The sequence below is a fragment of the Lolium rigidum genome, chromosome 3 (assembly GCF_022539505.1).
Source record: "Lolium rigidum isolate FL_2022 chromosome 3, APGP_CSIRO_Lrig_0.1, whole genome shotgun sequence".
Taxonomy (NCBI): domain Eukaryota; kingdom Viridiplantae; phylum Streptophyta; class Magnoliopsida; order Poales; family Poaceae; genus Lolium; species Lolium rigidum.
Genome location: NC_061510.1, coordinates 86,477,339 through 86,501,028, shown reverse-complemented (window position 1 = coordinate 86,501,028; position 23,690 = coordinate 86,477,339). Strand labels below are relative to the sequence as shown.

The window sequence follows — 23,690 nt, the reverse complement described above, 5'->3', positions numbered from 1 at the left end:
GAATGAGGTGATGATCTGTTGTTTGATCATGCACAATAGGGTTGTTGAGACAGAGCGTCCTAATGACTTAATGACCACAAATGGAAATTTTAGCGTGATTTAGTTGAGTCGTAGCCTAGGGCAGGAAAATGGGAGGAGTTTCTGCGTATGAACACGCTGAAGTCTCAACCACGTTTCCAAATGTTTGCAGCCGATTTTGATTGATGGGCATTGGAAGACTATGAAGAGAATGAGGAATAGTCAATTTCACCTAATTTAATTTGCTCTTTCATTTTTCATGCTTGGAAATGCTTGTAAATTTTGTATTTATTTGGATGTAATAAGTTCATTAATCATCACATTGTAACATTTGGTTTTTTATATATCATGTCCCGGTTTGGGGAGAATAGGTGAGGAAAATTCGAAAAATGCCCAGATCGGAAAAAGAAAGCATCCAGCCGTTGGGCTACTTGGATCCAAACAAATATACAGAATAAAGCGGCCAACTTGGTGTCCGTGGCATCCAAACGAATTTCGTCGACCCGGTGGAAGCCTACAAGAATTTCCTTCGCAAAGTTTCTTTTTCTTCGTATCCTTCTCGATCTACAAGGTCTAGCCACCTTTCCGTTCGCTACCCTCGGTATAGGTGGTGAGCTGTTGGATTTGCGATTTCTATTATTGGTGTCTGTAAAGGTATTTGCTCCAAAGGAAAAGCAAGGTATCAGACAGCAGTGTCACTAGACCAGGGATACACTAGTATACTGATTCTCTCCAGCTACTGTATAACACTCTGACATGAAAAGAGTAACAAGAACGGATGCGACAACAGTGGTCTATATCTTTCAATTTGAGTTCCGTGCATCATCGAAAGCACCTTGCCAAGGTTAACTGAACCAGTGGATGTTAGTTGAACAGTGATGTACCACCTGACTGTTGTTCTTGGACACTAACCATAATACTGATTGTGTAAAGTTTATCATTACATTACCCACAAAAAAAGGTTTATCATTAGATGGTTTATATATTGAGCTGTTAGCGGATAGGAATAATAAGATCGACCAGAGACAAGTGTCACGATTAAACTAAAAAAATCCCACCTGCCGATTCCAAGCGGCTGCCTGCTGATATCTGCATTTTCTGCAGGCTGCTAGTATAGTATTTTGCTTCCTCGGAACTCATGCCTCCATATAATACGCATGGCTTCTGTACGTGGCGGTGGAGGGTAGAGAGGTGAGGTAGAATCAGGCGGTGTGCATTCTCGGTTGGCAGTTTGCTCGCATGATTTGCGTGAGCAAATATGGTTCTAAATTTTGGTTGTTGTGGAGGCGGCGGGTTATCTGCTCCAACTCTGTTGTCCTTCCTCTCTCAACAGAAGCAGAGTTCACACTCTACTACCGATGAGAGGTAGTTTCACTTTAAAAAAAATAGATTGTCCATTCCACCTTTTGCTGCTTTATCGCGTTGGAGAATATATGCCATAACTGCACAAACAATATTTGGATTAGACACGAAAAAGGATGACATAAGTATGCAGTGGAAAAATCAAACAAAAAGAGTCTAAGGTTTCACACAAAAAAATCACCACTTAAATTTAGAGCATGTATGTAAATGAGTAGATATCCATCTTCTCATGTTATACATGTTGCGAGGTGTACAACATTCCTCTCGCGTTGAGGCAATATGTTCTCAACTTATGCAAATGCATGCAGCTATTAGGACTAACAATTTTTCCATTTCTGAAACAAAATTAATTGTAAAAACCGTTTAGAAAATTGGGATCCATGTGAGTAATAAGGTCGTCTCTTAGACTAGCGATAATGAGAGTACCATAAGTAGTACCATATGGAGTATCATGCATGTGATGCTGACAAAAATTTGATATGACACAACAATTAATAAGGAGAGGCGTGCGAGTGGTGGATTATAACACGTTAAATTATAAAATTTAATGGCAAATAGATCATATACATAAATTTGCATTAAAAAAATCTACAAAATATTAAACACGATGGAACTATGATACTAGCTCATGATAGATTATACTATGCTTTGTATATGAAACCCCAAAAAGTTAACGTTATTTAAAGTCCAATTAAGGTCACATCGCATTATGGCTTCTATACTTGCGTGTGAGGCTAGAAAGGTGAAGTAGAATCAGTGGGAGCGGCGTGCATTCTCGGTTGGCAGTTTGTTCGCATGATTTGCGTGAAAACAATGTGGTTCTAAATTCAGTTGTTGTAGAGGCGATGGGTTATCTGTTCCAACTCTGTTGTCGTTCCTCTAGGAACAAAAGCAGCGTACACACTCTACCGCCGATGAGACGTATTTTCATTTTGTTTTTTAATAGATTGCCCATTTCACCTTTTCCTGCTTTATCACGTTGGAGAATAAGCAATAATTGGATTAGACATCAAAATGGATGACAGAAGTAGTGTCCCGGTTCAGTTGAGAAAACAAACAAAAAGAGTCTAAGATTTCACACAGAAATTCACCACTGATATTTAGAGCATGTATGTGAGTATTTAGAGCATGTATGTAAGTGAGTAGATAGCTATCTTCTTCTGGAGAATGGACTTCTGTAGATCGGGCTACATGTAGGCCACTTTTCGAATCTAAGAATTTTTTTAAAAATATGTTTAAAAAATTCGAAAATATGTTGACGTAGAGAATGTTGAAATCTATTGGTGTGTAAATTTTCAGATTAAAATATGTTATATTTTAGACTCAGCAAAAATAACAAATCTTGATTTCAACATTGGTAAACAGTAATAAACAGTACACTAAAATCTAGATTTATATTTGTGAGACTTTGTTATTTTTACTGAGGGTAATATATGATGTATTTCAATCTGAAAATTTTCACACCGATAGATTTCAACATTCTCTACGTCTACATATTTTTCAAAAAATTTAAAACTTTAAAATCAGAAATTTTGAAGTTTGAAAAAGGAAAAACAAAACCGGGCTACATGCCCGGGCTACATTTGATGTTTTGGTCTTGTTCTTCCCTTAACAGTCATTGAGGTGCTAGGTAAGGTGACATGCACGACGACCACCCATCTCCACCTGCCTAGGCCTTGATTCCCTCTCTTTCGCTTGCCGCTCCGACGGCAGGCGGGAGTGGGATCTCGTTCCTTCACTATTGCCTAGTATGTAGGGTTAGGGTTTGTCTGCTGTGGTGTGTCATTTGAGTGGTGGGAGCAGCATCGGGATGAACAAATCTGGCTTAACTCTAATCCCACACTGATGGCAGCCTTCAGGGCGGCGTCTCGGAGTTGATGGCAATATGTTCTTGTCGATCTTTCAAATTGGCGGCTTGGTCTTCTCGCTGATCTTTAGATCTTGTGAGATCAGTTCCTCGGCGCGTTGCTGGCAATCGTTGTTGCCCACGGCGGCGCCGGGGGCCAGCACGAGGTGGATGCTCTGGAGCGAGGATGTTGGTAAAGAGATGGTGGGTATGTCGTTATTCCCTGACTTCGTCGGTGGGATACGGTGGATCTTGGTCCAAGGTAACACGGGAATGTCCCCCGGCCGGCGTGCCACAACGACATGTACTTTGCTACTTGCAGCGGGCCTGTTTTATAGACGCACAAAGCGTCATTGACGATGGTCCTTTAGATCTGGCAATGGAGGGATTCGGCGTCTCTTCCAGCGTGCGTCTAAGCGGTGTTGGAGTTTGGCGGCGGCCGTTAGCTTCACTTAGTGCAGGAGACAGTAAGGATGGTTATGTACTTTTCTATCCGTTAGGATTCTACCTGCAAAGTTTTCATGATAACTTTTTTCTCATGCTCTGTCTTTTAATTTTTACGTTTGTGCGCTCATGTAACTTGATATTCAATTAATTAAATACATGCGGTTGCTCTCAAAGAAAAAAAGATAGCTATATTCTCATGTTATAACTGTTGCGAGGTGCACAATATTCCTCTCGCCGCTACCTGGCAACATATTCTCGACTTTTGCATGCGCATGCGTGCAACTATTAGGAGTAACAATTTTGCCATTTCCCATATGAAATGTTTCTAAACCGATGGTAAAAACCAATTGATTTAGAAAATTTTGATCCATGCCGAGTAGTAAGGTTGTATCATATATTAAATGTCATATATCATAGTACATTTTTGTGGGGTAAAGCTATTATATTAATGATGTGGTCCCATGTTAGTTTAGTGCAACCATACGGGTTTTCTAATCCGGAGAGCAAATTTGGCGATACCAAGATGTTGGCGGCAAAACTAGAGCTTACCTCGGGAAAGTTACAGATTCATATGAATTGCACCTAAAACCTCTCGACCTAAATAGGCCAACGATCTCCCTTTCCATCCTTCCTTCCTTTTGCATCTCACTGTAGAAATGGAAGACAATCTGAGAGATCGTTAGCTCACCAATCCATAGCTAGGAAAAAGGGCACGCATTGGGCAGTTATGTTTGCCACGGATTGCATCTTCCTCCTCTAGCTAAACACCATGGCCGTCCTCTGCATGCTCCACCTATATAGCTCGTTAATCCCTCCTCTCCTTCTAGCTACAACACCATGGCCGGATTCAATCTAAACTTGCTACTAGAGGAAGAAGTAGAGGGGGGAAGACGAGCCGGAGGAAGTATTGGAGGAGGAGGAGGACGAGACAATGGAGGTGGAGGAATCAATCGGCCACATCTCGACCTTGCGGGACATGGTCTAGGCAGTTTCCCTTCGAGCCTCGGCTCTGGAGGATGCTGGTCCGACACATAGTGGTAGTGGGAGCGGGAGTATGAGGCACTCGCGGCTTGGCTTCGCCGGCACATCGTGGAGACGATGGGTAGAGAGGAAAGAGACTTTATTGCTGGGAAGTTAAGTCACGCACGGAAATTAAGAGAACTAAATACTCCGGACTTGTATTTTCGAAATACCTAGAAAAGCTCTCTGGACTAGAAATCCCAAACAGTGGGAGTACATACCCAAAAATGGTTTACGCTATTCAAAGTCCAATTAGCATCATATCGCCTTCGAGAGTCACCAAAAACTCAGGGGCAACTTGGGTAGATCAAATCTTAGATAGGTTTAATTAGATCATTTTTTTTTGAAAAGACAAAATTAACAATAAACATATATGCTATATATGCAACCACTAAAAATTGTAGCTTCAAATTCGACATACACTGAAAGAACCCAAAAAGGAAAGAAAGATAAAATCAGGGTGTGAATAGTGTGAACTACTATTCACCTAAATCTAACACTATTTACAGTTTCTCCATATATAGGTTAAATTTTCAACAGATTTTTTTGGAGTTGTAGCCAGTAGGTATGTTGTATACAAATTCCTTTTTTTTCTTCATGAGCTGATCCTACGATCACGTCCAATACGACGATTCCACACAAGTCCCCCTCCCCCCTCCCCTCTTCCCCACACATAAAACTCCGTTGACGAGCTCCTTTGGATGTCTTTGGATTTGGTACACGAAACCGGCACCGACCGGCCAATCAACTACTCGTGAACGAATGAGCTATCCTCCACCCGGATAAACCGGTGTGCATACCACCGGTCCAATGAGAATAATTCCTACATGAACAAGATGAGAGTCGAGAGAAGCCACATTTTTGTTACGATATTTTGTTTTTTCAGTTTCTATATATTACGATAGTTACAAAAATCTCAGTGCACTTTACACTCTACTACTCCCTCCTTGTCTACTTACACGGGGCACGCTACCCCCATTCTAGTTTGACCGTCAATGTTCAACAAAATATAGGTTAATGCTACAAAAAACAGTGTACAATGAAATTCACAGTGAAAATATAGTCGTATAATTTTTGTGATACATTTCATATTAGTTGGCGATGAATTCGGTGCTCAAAACTAAACTGAGCAAGTCAAGGGCATCCAGTAAATAGAGTCATGGTTCATGGATAGTATTGTTGAATGCTTCCTACAGTTTGCAATAAACAGAAAATTGTGGCAAGAGGTAATTTGAATTTTGAAATGGCTATCGTCGCCACTTATTAAGAAGGGATTGTAATGATGATCATCTCTAATGTCTCTACAAATATTTTGAACTACTAATGCTTTCTAGAAAATCTTTGATATTTAATGATATTATTGACTGAGGTCCCTCATTTATCTTAGATACTGGAGTACGTGACACATTGAGATCTTCTAGTAGAGTACTCATGTGAAAGAGCCGGAAGAATACATTGTTGGCGTCATCGCTTCTACCAGAAAATAACAATTCTTCGGCAAGTTTATTCATAGCAGTATACCATTTCGTTGCTACTAAGGCTGGTGCCATTGGGGGCGGGAGTGGGGGCGCTATCGCCCGGCGCGGGGTGGGGAGAGGCGGGAGCGAGGCGAGACGGTAGCGTCGGGCGGTGGCGCGGACGCCCGGTGTTAGGGCGCGGTACCGCCCGCCTATAGCCCGCGTTGGAGGCGAGAGCGGGGCGAGAGGGAGGCGATAGCGGTGCTAGTGGGGGCGATAGGGAGGCGGTAGGAAGGCGGTAGGGAGGAGAGAGAAGTGAGAGCTGACACTATAGCCCGTGCACTGGCACCGTGGGGTGAGAGTGAGGTGAGAGTGGAGTGAGAGTGAGGGAAAAACTGACGTGGCGAGACTATAGTGGGGTGATGCATTGGCACCAGCCTGATGCAGGATGTAAACGAGTTGACGTGTAATTCTCCGCTGCCGTCACCCGCTCCATCTTCTTCTCCCCTCCCACGCAGAGGCAGCGCTGCACAGCACATCACTCTCTCGGCTTTTCCCCACTCGCCTCGCCACTTTCCTCCCTCTCCTCCTCCTCAGCTTTTTAGGGCCTGTTTGGTGTGGCTTTTTTTGGCTTTTGGCTTTGGCAAAAGCCACCAAAAGCACCTAAATAGGTGCTTTTTTGGCTTTTGGATTTTGGAAGCCAAAAGAATAGGATCTTTGTTTTTGGCTCCAAAATCCAAAAGCCAAAAAAGCACCTATTTAGGTAGCTTTTGGTGGCTACAATGCCCAAGCAAAAAGCCACACCAAACAGGCCCTTAGCCCACCTACCGGCAGCAGCAGCAGCAGCAGCGCCCCATAACAAAAAGCGCCCGCACCTCCCTCTCCCCCACACAGCCACCACTCTCCATTGACAGGCCCGAGCCGGGAGCCGAGCTGCATTACCGGACCAGCGAGCACGCGCACCGAGCACGCTACAAGCTACGCGCTCGCCGCTCGTGCTAGCTGCAGTAGCCGGAGGTGCGATTCCAAAGGGGCAAAAGTTGGGGCAGCAAAAAGGGAGGAGGGCGAGGGTAAAAGGAGGAGGAGGGGGGAGTGAGGTGAGGTGAGGGGGCATCCAGTCCGCTAAAGCGCGGTGATTGATTGGAAGTGTGCGCTGCAAGCGAAGACCGCATCGCCGCAGCCGCAGCAGCAGCAGCAGCCCACCGACACTCCCCCGGCGCGCCGATCGGAGCCGCGCGTCAGATCCAGTTGCCGGTCGGATTAAGGCGGGCTCCGGCGCCGACGACCCCGCCGGATCTGCATTCCGCGGACGACCTCCTCGGCGCGAGCTCTCGCCTCCCGTAAGTCCCCCTCCCCTCTCTCGTCTCGTGTGCTTTTGCGTAATATTTCTCTGTTTTTGGATGTTGCTATGCCCGATTGCGCTTGGTGCTCCTGCAATGTGTGTAGGATTTCTGCTGTGTTTTTTGAGCTTTTCTTCAACAGTTCGAATAGCGTTTGTTCAAAAATAAAAATTCCCCACAGCAGACGCTGGTTATGCGAAATATTTCGATGGTTTTTTTACAGACTTCGAATAGCGCTCATTCACACAAAAAAATCCCCACATCAGAAGCTCCTTCTGCGAATTTTTGGGATGGTTTCTCTTCGATAGGTCGAACAGCGCTCGTTCAAAAAACTTCCCCCCATTTTGAGCCTCCTTCGTTCAACCTGCGCCGCGCTCTCTGAATTTTCACTGTTTAACCGAGAATATTTTTCTGGAAGGTGACACAGTCCCTTGACATTTTCGTTCCGCTGGACCGCTTGTTTTCGGCCCTCCCGGACTTCCCGGCTCGTGTCTCCTTGTCTCTTGTGGATGAATCGCACACCACACCATACCATACCATACCACTAGTAGCAGTCGCAGTGAAATCACTCACACAGCGTCGTCGGCTCGTCACGAACTGTTCCCGCTCGCGCCATCAGATCAGCCTCCATCCATGTCGTTCGTGGCCGGCAGCCCTGTTCCAGCTTTACCGTCGTCACGTTTTGTCCACCTCCATGATTTCATCCCCGAAATGTTCTATTCCATTCCATTCCATGATGGCATGAGTGAGTGAATGAAAACGAAGCTACGAAACCCGCTCCACGCGGTACGGATTTTGCGCGTGAAAGCCGCCTCTCCAGCAGCGAGTACGGCGGCGACTTCCTTTCCTCCCGGGGGGTGTAGCATGATTGATACTTGAAACAACGTGTGTTTTCTACCGGTACTATCCATAGATAGTACTCGTACTAGTACTTGCAAGATTAGTAAAAGGAGGTGGTAAAAATAGGAGTATTACTAGAGCATGCAAGGAAGGGATTGAATAGAAGTAGTAGAACCCAATCAACCGACGGAGCATTCGCCGCCATTAATGGCGGTATCGTGCTCGGGGTAGTAGTAGCTCCGGGCTTTTACTCCGGCTCACGCGCGCCGTCTTTATTACTACAGCCAAAAACCCACCCTCCCTTGACCTTGCTCCTGAATGCGGCGCTGTTGCCTGCCTGTACCAGCGGCATCTTCTTCACCGATGGACTCTTCTGCCCCGACGCGCGCGGCGAGTAGGTGTCCGGTCATCTCGTCCGTCCGTCGGTCCGTCCGCATGGGCTTAAATAAACATTCGACGCCGGCCATTACTGCCGCGGGCGTCTTAGGTGGCCGCCATGCGCCCGCCCATAACTGCCGCGCTCGCCGAGACCGAGCTCAGCTGCGCTGCCCTTGCCGCGTCCGCGTCAACCTCCAGCCTGGGCGCCCGGCCGCGCGCCATGGTCCATGCATAGAGATGGAGATACTGCTGCCTGCTTGCCTGCCTTAATTAAGCCCAGTTAGGTGAGCACAGCCAGCCACAGGCTGAGTCATGAGTGTTGAGTACGTGACACGACTCTTACTTGCCCCGCCCGCGTCAATGCCCTGGCATGACGGTGATCGGATCGGCTCTTGCTGCTGCTGCTGCTGCTTTCCCCCCACAACTTGGCCTCTCGGGTGGGGGGCACCGTAACCGCGTGCGCCTTGGAGGGCATGGAATTTTTTTTGGCATACTAGCCCTCCTCCTCGTTGTCCATGGAAATTCTTTTGGCCTACTAGCCCTCATCCTCGTTGTCCATGGTCCTACTCTCTATCCTACTACATGCTAGGTGTGTGCATTGTGACACAAGCTTCTGGTTTTGGATCTTGCCAGATGGAATGTATGATGCTGGAACCTTGAGGTACGCCGGGGTTTATGTACGTACCTCCACCCGATCTACATGACTGCCTGATTGCATTATTGAGTGCATACCTATATATGGGTGTGGAATGATTGGATCTCAACCGTGTACAATACTTTGCCCAACCACCAGCCACTGTATGCCTATGTCCTCTTCTGCGGGTTGGGGGTACTTGCTAGCAGCAGTTTGAATTATGGATGCGCGCACAAGAAAACAGAAAACAATTCACGCTAATTATGCATACTGGTTCGTTTGTCTGGCGCATACTCCACTGCATCGCAGATATTTCCTTCTTTTATTTCCTTTGTGAAAGGTCTTCGCGGTTGGCGACAGGATAGCTTACGTTACATTTCAGGTCTCTTGACCTACATGATCGCACAAATGCTTACACATGCAGGATGCGGAGAGATGTTTTCTTGAATTTGGTTTGGTTGTCACATATATAAACATATTTTATCAGATACAGTGTGCTGTTTTTATGTGTTCGCTAGCTTCTTAAAGATTGGCTTGCATTTTGGAGTTTGGCTTGTCCCATCAATTCAACTTTCCTCTATAGCTTCGATTGTAACAATACTAAAAAACCATACGATTTTGGAGTTCCTTGCCTCATCAGTTCCACTTTCCTCTATAGCTTTAATTAGTCGTGATACGACAAAACCTTACGGTTTTGGAGTCTGGATACATGTGCTGGCCGGTCAACAGATTCCTGGAAACAGGAGCATATTATAAATTGTGTCTTTCGTATATCGACAATGGTCGGAGTCAAAACAGCTGCCCACCAGCAGCTAATTTGCTGTATGACTTACGTGCAAATTTGGTTCTTGCCAACACCGCCAATAATGAATATTTGTATGGATGTGTAATGCATCGAAACGCAAGGCTTTTGCGTTTTCGCGAAAAAAAGAACCTTTTGCGTGGAATGATTTTTTTTTTTACTTCTGTTTGCACTTTTGACCGATACTTTGCATGTAACGTATATCTAGCTTTATCTTTGTTTTATTGTTGCAGTTGGTGACAATACAAACTTAATCTCAGTTACTTTTGAGCAGTGCGCTTGTATATGCAGGATATGTATGTGCAATTTCTTGCGTTAGGTTGCTGACAAACATTAACCTCTTATGTGATCAGATACCTTGCGTGAAATGGACCGACGTAGCTGGCCTTGGAAGAAGAAATCATCTGACAAATCCTCAAACGCAGATGTTTTGCAGAATCAAGCAGAACAGGTTTGTTTTCTATTTAGATGTGTTTAAATACCAGTGATGTCTCTAGTACTCTTTTTTCTAACTTCCTGATTGACAATGCTAAAGCAAACAGTTCCTAATTGCAATGTCAGAGATACTCTTCTGTTTTAACCAACTGTTTAAGGTTGCATCTATTCATTACCTAGTGATTGTGCTTGCTACCGTCGCAGCCAGTTCCTTTAGCTAGTTGCTTTCCCTAAATAAATGTATGCTGTGTTTCAAACCTCTATGACAATGTTTGCTTCCTTCTAAAATTACCTTCTATTGTGCAGGATGATAAAGTTCCGAAATTTGTGCAAATTTCACCTGAAACATATGCACATCTTACTGAATGTGAACAAGAAGTGAAAGTATTAGATGAAAAGGTGAAGAACTTGAATGAGGAAGTGTCTGCATTGCAATCTGAGATCACTACCAAAGATGCCCTTGTGAAACAGCATGCTAAAGTTGCTGAAGAAGCTGTATCAGGTGCGCAGAAGATCTCTATACTCATTTTCTTTTTTGGGGGTGTCTGGCTAGAAGAATTTACTCTCTATAGCTGACCTTCCTCATTTTCCTACAAACCTTACAGCAGTGGGTGTTTGGTTTAGTCTAATAGACAGAATTATTTTTCTTGTTGATCTCATTATGTGCTCCCACAAGATACATTTTGGTTTATGAATCACTATTGTAAATATCTTCTTTATGAGATTATTTTGCTAATGTTAGGTTGGGAGAAAGCTGAAGCGGAAGCCTCAGCACTGAAAGTTCAGCTTGAAACTGTTACGTTGTCTAAGCTAGCAGCTGAGGAAAGAGGTGCCCATCTGGATGGTGCTCTAAAAGAATGCATGAAGCAAGTAAGAACTGTGAAGGAAGAAGGCGAGCAGAAGCTACATGATGTAGTCTTCGCGAAAACCAAACAGTGGGAGAAGATAAAGGCCGAGTTGGAAGAAAAGTTGATTGAATTTGATCATGAGCTCATCAGGGCTGGTGCCGAGAATGATGCACTCTCAAGATCACTCCAAGAGCGGGCAGATTTATTGATGAAAATTGATGAGGAAAAGGCTCAGGCAGAAGCTGAAATTGAAGTCTTGAAAAGCACGATTCAGTCAGGTGAAAGGGAAATAAATTCGCTGAAGTATGAAGTGCATGTTGTCTCCAAAGAGCTTGAAATCCGCAATGAAGAAAAGAACATGAGTGTGCGCTCAGCTGATGTAGCAACTAAGCAGCACCTGGAGGATGTTAAGAAAATAACAAAACTGGAAGCTGAATGCCAAAGATTGCGTGGTCTTGTTCGGAAAAAGTTACCAGGCCCCGCTGCATTAGCTCAGATGAAAATGGAAGTGGAGAGCCTGGGAATGGGCAGAGATTATGGAGACAGCAGATTGCGACGATCCCCGGCAAAGAATTCTAATAGCTTTCATCGTCCTATGTCCCCTATGTCTCCAGTTCCTGATTATGGTTTTGATAACCTACAGCACATGCAGAAAGAGAATGAGTTTCTGACTGCACGTTTGTTAACTATGGAAGAAGAAACTAAGATGGTCAAAGAGGCATTGACAAAACGGAACAGTGAGCTACAAACTTCAAGAAGCATGTACGCTAAGATAGCAGGCAAGCTACGCAGCTTGGAAGTTCAAATGGTGAATGGTAACCAACGTAAGAGTCCAAACATGGATATCCACTTTGATGGTGTACATAGCCAAAATGGAAGTAATCCACCTAGCATGACATCCATGTCCGAAGATGGTGTTGATGATGAAGGCAGTTGTACTGAGTCTTGGGCCAATGCTCTGGTATCTGAGCTCTCCCACATCAAGAAAGACAAAGTAGCTAAGAGCAGTGTCACTGAAGGTTCCAACCAGTTGGAAATGATGGATGACTTCCTAGAGATGGAGAGATTAGCTTGTTTGCCTTCTGAAACTAACTGCCATGGCAATACTGTTGACAAAATGAAAATAAACAATGCTGAGGCTGCTATGTCTGGTCTTACTGAGAGTAATGGTGTTAAAGATTTGCAGTCAGCTTTACCATCACCAGGAACTCCATCTAGTAAACAGCAGCTGTCTGAGGGTTCTCCACTCTTGAAATTGCAGTCCAGAATATCTTCCTTGCTGGACTCTGAATCACCTAAGAACAATGTTGGGAAGGTACTAAGCAGTATCAGAAATATTCTGAAGGATATTGAAGAAGAGGCAGATTCTATGAATACAACCAACATGGTTGATGTTGCTGACAGTGAATCATTAGTGAACCAAGGCAAGAGGTTGAGCATTGGGAGTAAACATGCCATGGATCAAGAATTTTTAGAGGCCGTCTTGAAGATTCAGGACTTTGTGAAGTCACTTGATCAAGAAATGTCTAAGAACCAAGGGATGCCTTCTGATTATGATGGGCTATGCGAGAAAATACAGCACTTCTCTGCACTGGTTGAGAAAGTTATGTCAAACGAAGATGTCGTAAATGACATCATTATGGCACTCTCTTGTATCTTGTCAGAAACTAGTGAGATCAAGTTCACAATGTTGAGAGACAGCACCAAGGAAACAGACAGTAACAATTTGGATTATGTTGACAAAGTGGCACTACTTGAAAACAAAGTGCAGCTTGTACCACTGAAAGATAACATTTGTGGCCCTTGCCCACTTATTCCTCACTCATCTTCTGATCCTGAGATGGTGGGTCCTAGTGATGCCGGATTCGATGTGAAGATGTGTTCCCCGGATGACTACGAGCAACTTAAATCCGAGAAGATGAATCTGGAGGTAGAATTAGCGAGGTGCAGCAAAATGATAGAAGATACAAAGTGTAAGTTTAGTGAGATGGAGAAAAATCTGGAAGAGCTTACATCCAAGTTGTCTGCCAGTGAGAATTCAAACAGCTTGGCTGAGACACAATTGAAATGTATGGTTGAATCCTACAAGTCGCTTGAATCAAGGAAAAATCAGTTAGAAAGCGAAATAGAAGTGTTGCAGTCCAAAATAGAGATTTTAACAGCTGAACTCAGTGATGAAAGACAGAGTCATCAGGATGACTTAGCCAGATACAAAGATCTCGAAGAGAAGATGGAAAGGTAAAACTGAGGTCTTCTTATTAATAGTTAGTATATATGCCTCTGCTTGGTTTCTTCTCATTTTGACTTTTTAATATGAAGATATGAGAATGAGCAGAGTTCAATGCATGTGGACGAGGTTGAAGATACCAAAACGAGCCAGGTACTACTAATGATAACTAATAAATACTAGCACTTTCCTTCTTAAAAACGCAACAAAATGTGTCAGTTTAGCATCCTCCCTCCATCTGGAAATAAGTGTATTTTTTTGCATTTGTCGTAAGTCAGACTTTTTAAATTTGACCAACATTATTATAAAAAAAGTATTAACATATATGACATCAAATTGCTATATTATGAAACTACATTTCAAGACCGATCTAGTGATACTAATTTAGTGTCATAAATGTTGCTACTTTTTCCTTCAAATTTGATCAAAAAGGTTTGACTTAGAACAAAAGCTGGAAGTACACTTATTTCCGGACAGAGGGAGTAGAGTTTTGGATTCACAATATTTCTATATAACGATTGCCTTATGATGTTTGTTTCGCTGCCGGATTATGCCTGTTCATGATTGGCCTTCTGGCCATCATTGTTGATGATGTATAAATACTGTTGTAGAATTCGAGGTACGAAAGTCATAGTAGCATTAAATCATATCCTACTCAGAATCAAGCAGCAAGTGTTGAATATAGATTATAGGCTCATTTATACTTGAGAATATAGGTTATAAATTTGTATTCTGAAATCTTGCGATTTCTGGGAATTGAAGACTTATAACACTGTTCTTTAACTTGATGGCAGGAGGTAGAAATAGCGGCTGCAGCAGAAAAGCTTGCAGAGTGCCAGGAGACCATGTTGATTCTTGGTCGCCAACTGCAAGCTATGCGTCCTCCAGCAGAGTCGATAGGTTCCTCACCAACCCGGCAACGAATGGAAGACTTCTTGCAGGACGTTGCAGTAACAACCGAAGGTGAGCATACCCAGAAACCATCAGGTCAGCTTGATGCATATCAGGAAATGCTTGAGTCAGGGAACGTATCTCCCCTCAACGGATACAAGACACACATGACCCCTTCTGATGTGGAGGGAAGTCCTTTTGTCTCAACGAACAGTTCCAAGCGTCCGAAGCACAGATCGAGATCTTCATCTTCTTCCTCGATTGCTAACCAGTTGCCTGACAAACAAAACCGGGGCTTCAGCCGGTTCTTCACCAAGGGCAAAGAGTGAACATTAGGCGGGCTTGCAAGATTCTGTGTTGGCTTGTTGATTCTTTGTGGCAAATGAATGACGGATCAATGCAGGTCACAAGTTTCTATAGAAGCTGCTCGGCGAACCTGCTTGTGTATTATTTGAGGTGGTGCCTTGAGTGGTTCAGTTACTGGAGTAATACTTATCTTGCAGTCGAGCGGTTATGACCAGGTTGTGTGTGAGAGTGTTAGCAGTCAGTGGTATGTTCCGCTAGAGTTTTTTCTGGGTTGTTGTTTGTCCGAAACCTCACTAAAACCTCACTGTAAATGTGCTTACTTGCATGAAGAGCGTTGTTGTTGGTTTGTGTTTCATTCTCGTGTGAAGTAACCTTTGTATCTCGCTGGTGCCGCAAACAGCCTTGGTGTACAGTTAAGTTAACATGCATTTATTAGAAGGCTGTCATTGAGTTTATCTTTTGAATAAAATGCAACCACTGTACTGGAAGTTGGAAAGCGGGTCACCGACCTTAAAAATACAACATGTATGGTCACTAAATACGACGTAGTGTTCTCCTCGCCGTAGAGGAGTCATATTTGCCAACATAGCAACTGGTGGACCCCATATGCCAGTCCCATTAATAGTTTGCCGAGATAATTTTCAATAATGTAAAAAATTGGGCTAAAGTGAAAAAATGACAAAGAGGATAAGGTTTTGTTCCCCTCCGCTTCCACCCCTCCTCCCATCTGACCTCGCTATCGTCGCTGCGGGATGCCACTGGATGCCACCTCCACAACGGCTGCTGATTTCCTGCTTACTCACCGACAAGGCGATCACACTCGTGCCGAGGCGCCCAGCAGGCAAAAGCCCTGGTTGTGGCGGCGCGCATACTCCACGGCGGTGTAGCAGGGCGGGCATGGAGATGAGGGCGGCGCTGGTCGAGTCGGGAGCACCTGCACGCAGCGATTCAGATGTGCGTCGGCACGGGCTACGGAATGCCACTTCACTGCTGCTCGACGAGCTCGTCCATGCCGCTCCTCCTGTAGCTCGTGGGCCGGGGCGGCCACGGTCATAGGAGCGTCTGCGTGTGAAGATGGTGGAGAAGGAGGGTCTAGCTGGGCGGTACCGGCCGTTGAACGGCTCCGGCCTATGTCGCGGCGTCCCCGACCCCCGACTACAGCCCCGCCACCCAGGGATGGAGCCAGCTTCCCAGCCTGAGGGGGGCGAAATTGTGTTGTAAACTTGATGAGGGGGCCAGAGCTAGCTAAATCAGCAAGAAATTAGATCTCTAGTGAGTAATATTCTTCATAAAATCCCAATCATGGGTGATAAGGGGTGGCCCGATCTTCTCAGTAAGCAACGGTGGTGATGATGATCACGGGATGAACACAACGGAGAATCACGGATGATGAAGTGGATGATAACTTGTATGACGCAACGAGATCTCTCGATTGGTCCCTGTCGCCAATTCAACATCTCTCAACCATGCAAGATATTCGCAACTCCACACACTTGCGCACGTAGCCGCCGACCACGAAGCGGTAAGTTGCAACCTTCTAATTCCCAATGGAACATCAGATTACACAAGACTTTCAGATCTACACCAATATCAAGCAATATAGTGTAGGGAATTCAATAGTTTTGCAGAGCAAACAACTAAGAACTAGGGTATATCTTAAACGTGGTCTAAAGCAACTTTGGGGGCGTCCTGGGAACTTATATAGACGTCCGGGACGAGCCCCCAGGTCAAAAAAGTACAAGAATAACCGACTCAGAATAGATCTGGTCGAGACAGACTCGGACACGGCCGGCCTAGGGGCCGGTCGACCGGGTCTGAGACCGGCCCATCCGGTTTCAATCGGATGCGGCGCCGGGTGGTGACCGGGTGAGGGCTCCAGAGCCCCTGGACATTGGCCCGGTTGGCACAAGCGGATTTCCCGGTTTAGACCGGGCTGATCCGGTGTGGCAGTCGATCTGACCGGCCCTGGGACCGGGTGGTCCGGTTGCACGGCCGGTTGGACCAGGTCTGGCATCGGCCACCTGAACTTCATCTCCTCCTCTCGCGCATGCCTCCCACTCCTCCCTCGCGCGTCCATGGGATGTCCTCAGGTCCAGCTTCCTGTCCAGCTGCTCCTCTCCTCCTCGTGCGATGCTTGGTTCCTCTTCATACCTAATCATACATAAGTAATACGACTTAGGCAGTATAAAGTTCTCATCGATCAAAGTATCACATAGGAACAAGTTCACCTGTTTCTTAAGTAGCTTCGCACGAGCTCGTGTCATTGGTCCAATCCTGACTTCACTGGACTTGAGCTTCACAGCAGCATCATCTTCATCTTGCAATGACGGAGGTAGTAGTGTTGTAGGGATGTCCTCATCAATGGGGGTGGCTAAGCCCCTCCTCGTCCCCCTTCTCTCTATCCCTGCCGCCACCGCCCGGCGGTTGGCGACACGGGCCGCAACACAGAGGTTGTCAGGGCCAACGATGGCGTGACGACGAACTGTGAGGAGGAAGAAGGGGAGCAAGGCGCTCAGATCTAAAGTAGCTAGGCAAGTAGGGAAAATAAGACATAAGGATAAATTTAGGGTTTATTCTGCTTGCCAGCCACCATCTTATATCCGTGAGTAGGACCAAGCAGTTTAGTGATTACAGCATTAATCCTAGATTACAATGCAATGCCACTTAGGCGCAAAGCTAGATGTTTTAACGACTAAGGAAGAATGTTGTTGATCGTTGGATCCTTGCTGGACTATATCCCCTAATCCTGACCATCCTTCTTGTTCAGCTCCTTGATGCCACTGTTTGGTGGGTGAGTACCAGTGTCCAGACCCTGACAATTCTCCCCCGTTGAGTCAAGACTTGCAGGCTTGAACGAATGGAAGGTTTGTGAGATGAACTTGGTGTCTTCCCATGTTGCTTCCTCCGGTTCCATGTTTTCCCAATGAATGAGCCATTGGGCACCGCGACATCGTAGTCACCTGCAGTTCTTGGAATTTGCTTGCGTTGAAGAATAGAGAAAGGAAATTACTTTCCCTTACCCAAAGGAGTGACTAAAGGCAATATTGGGTCAGTAACTGCCAATGGCCCCAAGTGCTTCTTGAGCTGGTTGACGTGGAAAACGTCATGTATCTTGGAGTTGGTAGGTAACCGGAGCTTGTATGCGCGTTGGCCAATAGCCTGGGTGATCATGAAAGGACCATACCATTTCGAGGAGAGCTTGCGGGCATTCTTGCGTCCCAGAGATGTTTCTCGATGGGGCTGCATTTTCAGGTATACCATCTCCCCAATGTCAGACGTTCTTGGTGTTCAGTTCTTGTCCGCATGCTTTTGCATTGATTTCCGAGCTTGTGCCAAATTAGTCTGCAATTGCTTGATCATACTATCCTTTGCCAACAATGTTGTTGTTGTTTCTTGGGAACAATCAGCTAGAGTGATATCTGCTGACACTTGGGGTGGGGAATACTCATAGAGTTCCTCGAATGGGGTCATTTTGATTGTTGTATGGTAACTATTGTTATACCACCATTCTGCTGTGGGTAGCCAATCACACCACTTGGTTGGTTGGTAAAAAGCCATGCATCTGAGGTACTATTCCAAGCATTGATTGACCCTCTTTGATTGACCATCACTCTCTGGATGATAGGAAGTGGAGAAATGCAAGGAGATGTTGAGGGCCGAGAAGAGTTCTTTCCAGATGTTGCTAATAAAAAGTAGATCTTTGTCACTAACTATTACTGTAGGAGGACCATGGAGCTTGATGATATTGTCCATAATTAAGCTGGCTATTTTAGGCACAGTGTATGGGTGTGATAGAGGCAAGAAATGAGCATACTTTGTTAGCATATCAACAACTACCAAAATAACATCTTTGCCTTTGCTCTTTGGTAGAACCTCGATGAAATCAATGCTGATCTAAGACCATTTGGATTTTGAAATTGGTAGGTGATCCAATAGTCCCAGATATTGTACCTTTTCAGATTTTGAAATTTGACACACATGACATTCTGCTATTTTATCTATGAGGTATTGTTTGAGCTTGGGTCAGTAAAACAATTGCTTAATCCTGTGATGGGTTACTCGAATTCCTGAATGGCCACCAAACACAAAGGAATGGAATGAGGACAAAATCTTGCTTCTCATGTCAGTAGCAGAACCAATGAATATCCTTCCTTTATGCCTCAAAATTCCTGACTGTAGGGTGAATTGGGTGTTGCTATCATTGTTGACTGCCAATTCTTGCAATAACATGGTACATTTCTCATCTCCAATGTAGGAGTTAGTGATGTCATCGATCTAGGTAGGAACTGTTGTAGAGGTAGCCATGAAAATTTCCATGTCAATTGATGGATTGTTTCCGAGGATAGGATGATCTTTCCTGGAGAGAGCATCTGATACTTTGTTTTCACAACCTTTCTTATATTCAATTGTGAAGTCAAATTCCAATAACTTCAGCATGAGCTTGTGTTGGATTCCTTCTAGGAGATTCTGGCTAGCTAGGTATTCGAGACTACTCTGGTCAGTTTTGATTACGCATTTGTTGCCCAAGAAGTAGTGTTTCCATTTCTTGAGAGCCTCCAAAATGTCAAGTGATTCCTTTTCATATATTGAGTGAGCACTATTTTTGGGTCCAAGGCTCTTGCTAAAATAAGCCAACGTTCTGCCCTTCTGCATAAGTACTATCCCAATACCTGTTGCACATGTGCCGGTTACTAGTGTGAATGGACAAGAGAAATCAGGGAGGGCTAGCAATGGAGGGGAGAAAAGTGTGTGCTTTAGCTTCTGGAAAGCTTGCTGTTGTTCTGGACCCCAAGCAAAACAATCTTTCTTCACTACTTGATGTAGAGTTATGCAGATGATTGCATAGCTCTTGATGAATTTTCTATAATACCTAGTAAGGCCAAGGAATTCCCTTAGTTGCTTTATTGTAGTAGCACTTTTCCACTAGACAATGGTCACTGATTTTTGTTGGATCAGTTTGGACCCCTGTAATGGATATAATATGTCCTAAATACTCAACATGTGGTTGTGCAAAGATGCATTTGGAAAATTTTGCTCTCAGTTGGTGCTTTCTCAGTATATTCAACACTGCATGGAGGTGGATCTGATGATCTCGTACAGACTTTATGTACACCAATATGTCATCAAAGAAAACTACCACACATTTCCTTAATAGTTGGGAGAATATACTGTTCATAAGTTCCTGAAATGTGGCAGGAGCATTGCAGAGACCAAATAGCATGACAAGATATTCATAGTGTCCTAAGTGGGTGGAGAAAGCTGTTTTTGTACATCCTGATGATCCATTCTTATCTGGTGATAGTCTGGTCGTAAGTCGAGCTTAGAGAATATTTTTGCCCCATGGAGTTCATCCAGTAAGTCTTCAGTGATAGATGGCATTGAGCCCTCTGAAATCCACGCAAAGTCGCTAGGACTTGTCTTTTTCCTCAATAGAATGGCAGGGGAGGAGAAAGTGCTTTTACTTGGTCTAATTTCAGCATTGGTTAGCATTTGTCTGATGAGCAATTCAACAGAGTTTTTCTAGGAGTGGGACATTTTGTATGGCCTCAGGTTTTGGGGTTTAGTTCCAGGAAGCAAAGGTATGTGATGATCACATTCTCTTGGTGGTGGCAGACCAGAAGGTGCTTGGAAAATATCATGTAAATGATGGAGGATATTGATTCCATCAGGCACATGAGGGAAAGTTCAGTGTCCTTGGTTTCAGTCTCCTCTGTTGCATACAACAATATATATCCTGTAATCCCTTGCTCGATGAGTTTGTTGAATTTCTTGAGGAAATAAGGAATTTCTTCTTAGGGAACATATGGTCATGGAATGTGTGTAATGTTCCTTCTATACCAAAGGTTATGCTTCTGTCCACAGAGTCAAAATTCACAGGGTTGTGCTGTTTGAACAAGTTGACTCCCAATATTATGTCAGAGCCTTCTAATTGTAGTATTCTGAAATCAGTGGCAAATTTATGACCCTGAATGGAAAAGGGACAGTTGTAAGCCATGGCTGAGGAGAATAAGACTCCACCCCCTATAACTTTGACTGATCTTTGCTTTGATGTTGTCATAGGAATATGGTGCTTCACTGCGAAGTCATAGTCCATAAATGTGGTCGTGCTTGTTGTATCAGCTAGAGCCACTGCAGTTGCGTTATGGGTTGTTAAGGACAGGGATATTGCACTTAAATGCCCACCATAAGCAGATGCGGATATACTCATCAATTGGTCAGCTTGTTCATCCTGTTCTAGTGGCAGTACTTGAGTTGCTTCTTCAAGTTGAGCTAGTTGTAAGAGATGTACTTTGTTCTGTTCTCCCTCAACAACCTCGGCGTTAGAATGGTCTTCTATTTGTATTTGGTTGAGGGTAATGGTCTTTCATTTGTATTTGGTTGAGGGAACGTTGCACTGGCAAGCATTTGTGGCCCAATGTTCAATTTTCCGGGCAGTACCAACATTTGCGGGGTTCTCAAACTCCGTCATTGCAATTGCCTACTCTGTTTCTTGCATCACGAATGGCAGGTGGTCTTGGTTGTGGGATTGGGGCATTCCTCTGGTAAACATGAGGTAGAATTTGACGTCTGATTATTGACATGGTAGCCTTTTCATATTGCCTAGCATACCAATACGCTGAGAGCAGTGTTTCTGGTTTGTGACACAAAACTGAATGATTGATTGTTTCTTTCAGTCCACTGAAAAATCTGTGCACGAAGAAATCTTGCTGCAGATAGGGCCTCTCTCGTTTCATTTGCGTCATCCACGTCTCATATACATCAATGTAAGCATTGACTGTGGTGAGTTTGTAGCTGGTCCATTGGATCACTGCTGGAGATTAATAACAGGCTGAGCTCATTTTTTGTAGCGTAGACCGTGGAAGTTGGTATAAGTGTGGGTGTGTTTCAGGAGTAGTGATCTGGGTGAAATTTTGTTGGCTTAGCGCTTGGGCTTGTCCCTGCTGCGTGGTAATGAGGGCGGCTGTGGTGGTGTAGATAGGTTGAGGGATTTGTTGAGGAAAGATGGTTGTTTTGGGAGGGAAACTTGGATGTGGTAGATGATATGGTGACAAAGCACCGAATTGGGGTGGGTAGGTTTGGGTTGTCGTCGGCGTGGAAGCTGGAGTGTGTCCTTCCGCGATTAGTGAGAGGGAGACCCGAGGTAATGGCGGCGGAGTGGAAAGTTTGTGGCTTTGGGTGATCGGAGGGTGGGTAGGCGTAGTGGTCACTTCCGGCGTTGTTGAGTGAATCAGATATGCACATAGGTTAGCCATCATCTGAGTCATACCGGCAATCTCACCTTCCATTGCGGTCATGGCGGTCAAGGCTTCAGTGGTTGCCTGCTCGTGCCTGTCCAGGCGGCGACGCATGGAGCGTACATCGCAAGCCAGCCGTACAACACGCTGCTCGTCTTCCATGTCGTCTGTCGAGGGTACTCCTCGTCAATGCCCTCCGTAAGAGGCTTAGGGTAGATGGAATCCTGTAGGCTGACACGAGACATCGGTTATCAAACAAGCGGGGAGAGCGATTTACCCAGGTTCGGGGCCCTCGATGAGGTAAAACCCTCGATGAGGTTTTGCAGCAATTGCTTCTGTCAAGAAAGCTTCCTTCTCGGAGTGATCACTAGGTCCGTAAACCATTGTCAGCTTGAAAGAGGTGCCGCAAAGGCGGATGGTGACGTGTCGATATGAATATTTGAGATTTCCACATGATCATCACTCCAGAGCAAGAGGATGCCTCCCCGGGTGCCAATGGCTGGTCGGTGCAAGAAGGATCGGTGTCTAAAGCCTCCGATATAAGACGCAGTCTGTTGGTCAATGTGGTCGAGTTTGGTCTCTTGGATACAAGCAATGTGACAAAGGGTATTCGTGAAGAAAGTGTGAACTGTGTCTTTACGGCCTTGATTATTAAGTCCACGGGTGTCCAATCAGCAATGGATAGATTTGGTCTCACAAAGAGTTATTTTTGTGCAAATCGCCGCGCATGTGGCTGCGATGACGATTTTACTATGACCACGTACGTATGCTGAAGCTCGCGAAACCTTGTCAGTGTCTGTCTCAGTGAGTCAGTGGCATGCCATCGCCACCGTGTACGGCATCCCGTCGGCCGTCGGCACACATCCCGTGGAAGAAGATTGGATACTTTTTTTGAACATAAGAAGATTGGATACTTGATTATTGTTATACCGTCTCCATCCGTCTAATCGGAGGGAATTAAAACAGACGAGCGCGACCGTGATTAGCCGAGTACTACCATCCAAGCGCAAGCGTACTGGCAGATGACGCGGTAGAGATTGCACGTATAACCGGCTACAACGCCACTTCATCCACCACCACCACCACCACCAGGAAGTGAGCGACACGAATCTGTGAGTTTAATACGGAACCACGCGCGACCCATGGCACATCGGGGAATACACGCGAGATGGAACAAACTCGGGTGCATGCAGGTGGCTCCTTCCATGCCCCGATGCCGGCAGCTTGCCCCAAGCCTACCGCTCTGCCTTGTTAAAAGTACTGTAGGAGCCACGGACGGAGTATTTCCCATCATCTGCGCTCGTATATTACTGTCAGCAAAGAGCAACGCACAGCTGGTAGTGCATGTGCAGTTTAGTTTCGACTAGTCGAGTTTTGGTGTAAAAGTAAAACGCAATCATGTTTGGGCGTGTGTGGGGCTGAATTTGGCCCTGATTGATTGGCATGGAGCGCGGGGATCGCAGCAAGTGTTCATCCTTTTCAGAGGGAGGGTTTGGTCAGATCTACTAGAGTACTCCCTCCGTCCTCAAATAAGTGTACATTTAGCCTCTAAACTTTGTCCACAAAAGAGTGTACTCCTATCTTTCCAATGCAATTTAATTGAT

The 23,690-nt window shown here is 45.1% G+C and overlaps 1 protein-coding gene across 2 annotated transcripts; it reads left to right on the top strand.

Moving 5' to 3' along the window:
* The first annotated feature begins 7,380 nt into the window (after positions 1-7,380).
* Positions 7,381-15,206, top strand: LOC124701898 (filament-like plant protein 4). Of its 2 annotated transcripts, none has more exons than XM_047233999.1 (6): positions 7,381-7,490; positions 10,498-10,595; positions 10,886-11,081; positions 11,322-13,665; positions 13,747-13,807; positions 14,449-15,206. In XM_047233999.1, the coding sequence occupies exons 2-6, from the start codon at positions 10,512-10,514 to the stop codon at positions 14,872-14,874; spliced, it is 3,111 nt and encodes a 1,036-aa protein (XP_047089955.1). In that variant the 5' UTR covers positions 7,381-7,490; positions 10,498-10,511; the 3' UTR covers positions 14,875-15,206. The 2 variants fall into 2 exon arrangements, with proteins under 2 accessions (XP_047089955.1, XP_047089954.1); XM_047233998.1 differs by lacking the exon at positions 7,381-7,490 and adding an exon at positions 9,591-9,615.
* The last annotated feature ends 8,484 nt before the right edge of the window (positions 15,207-23,690 follow it).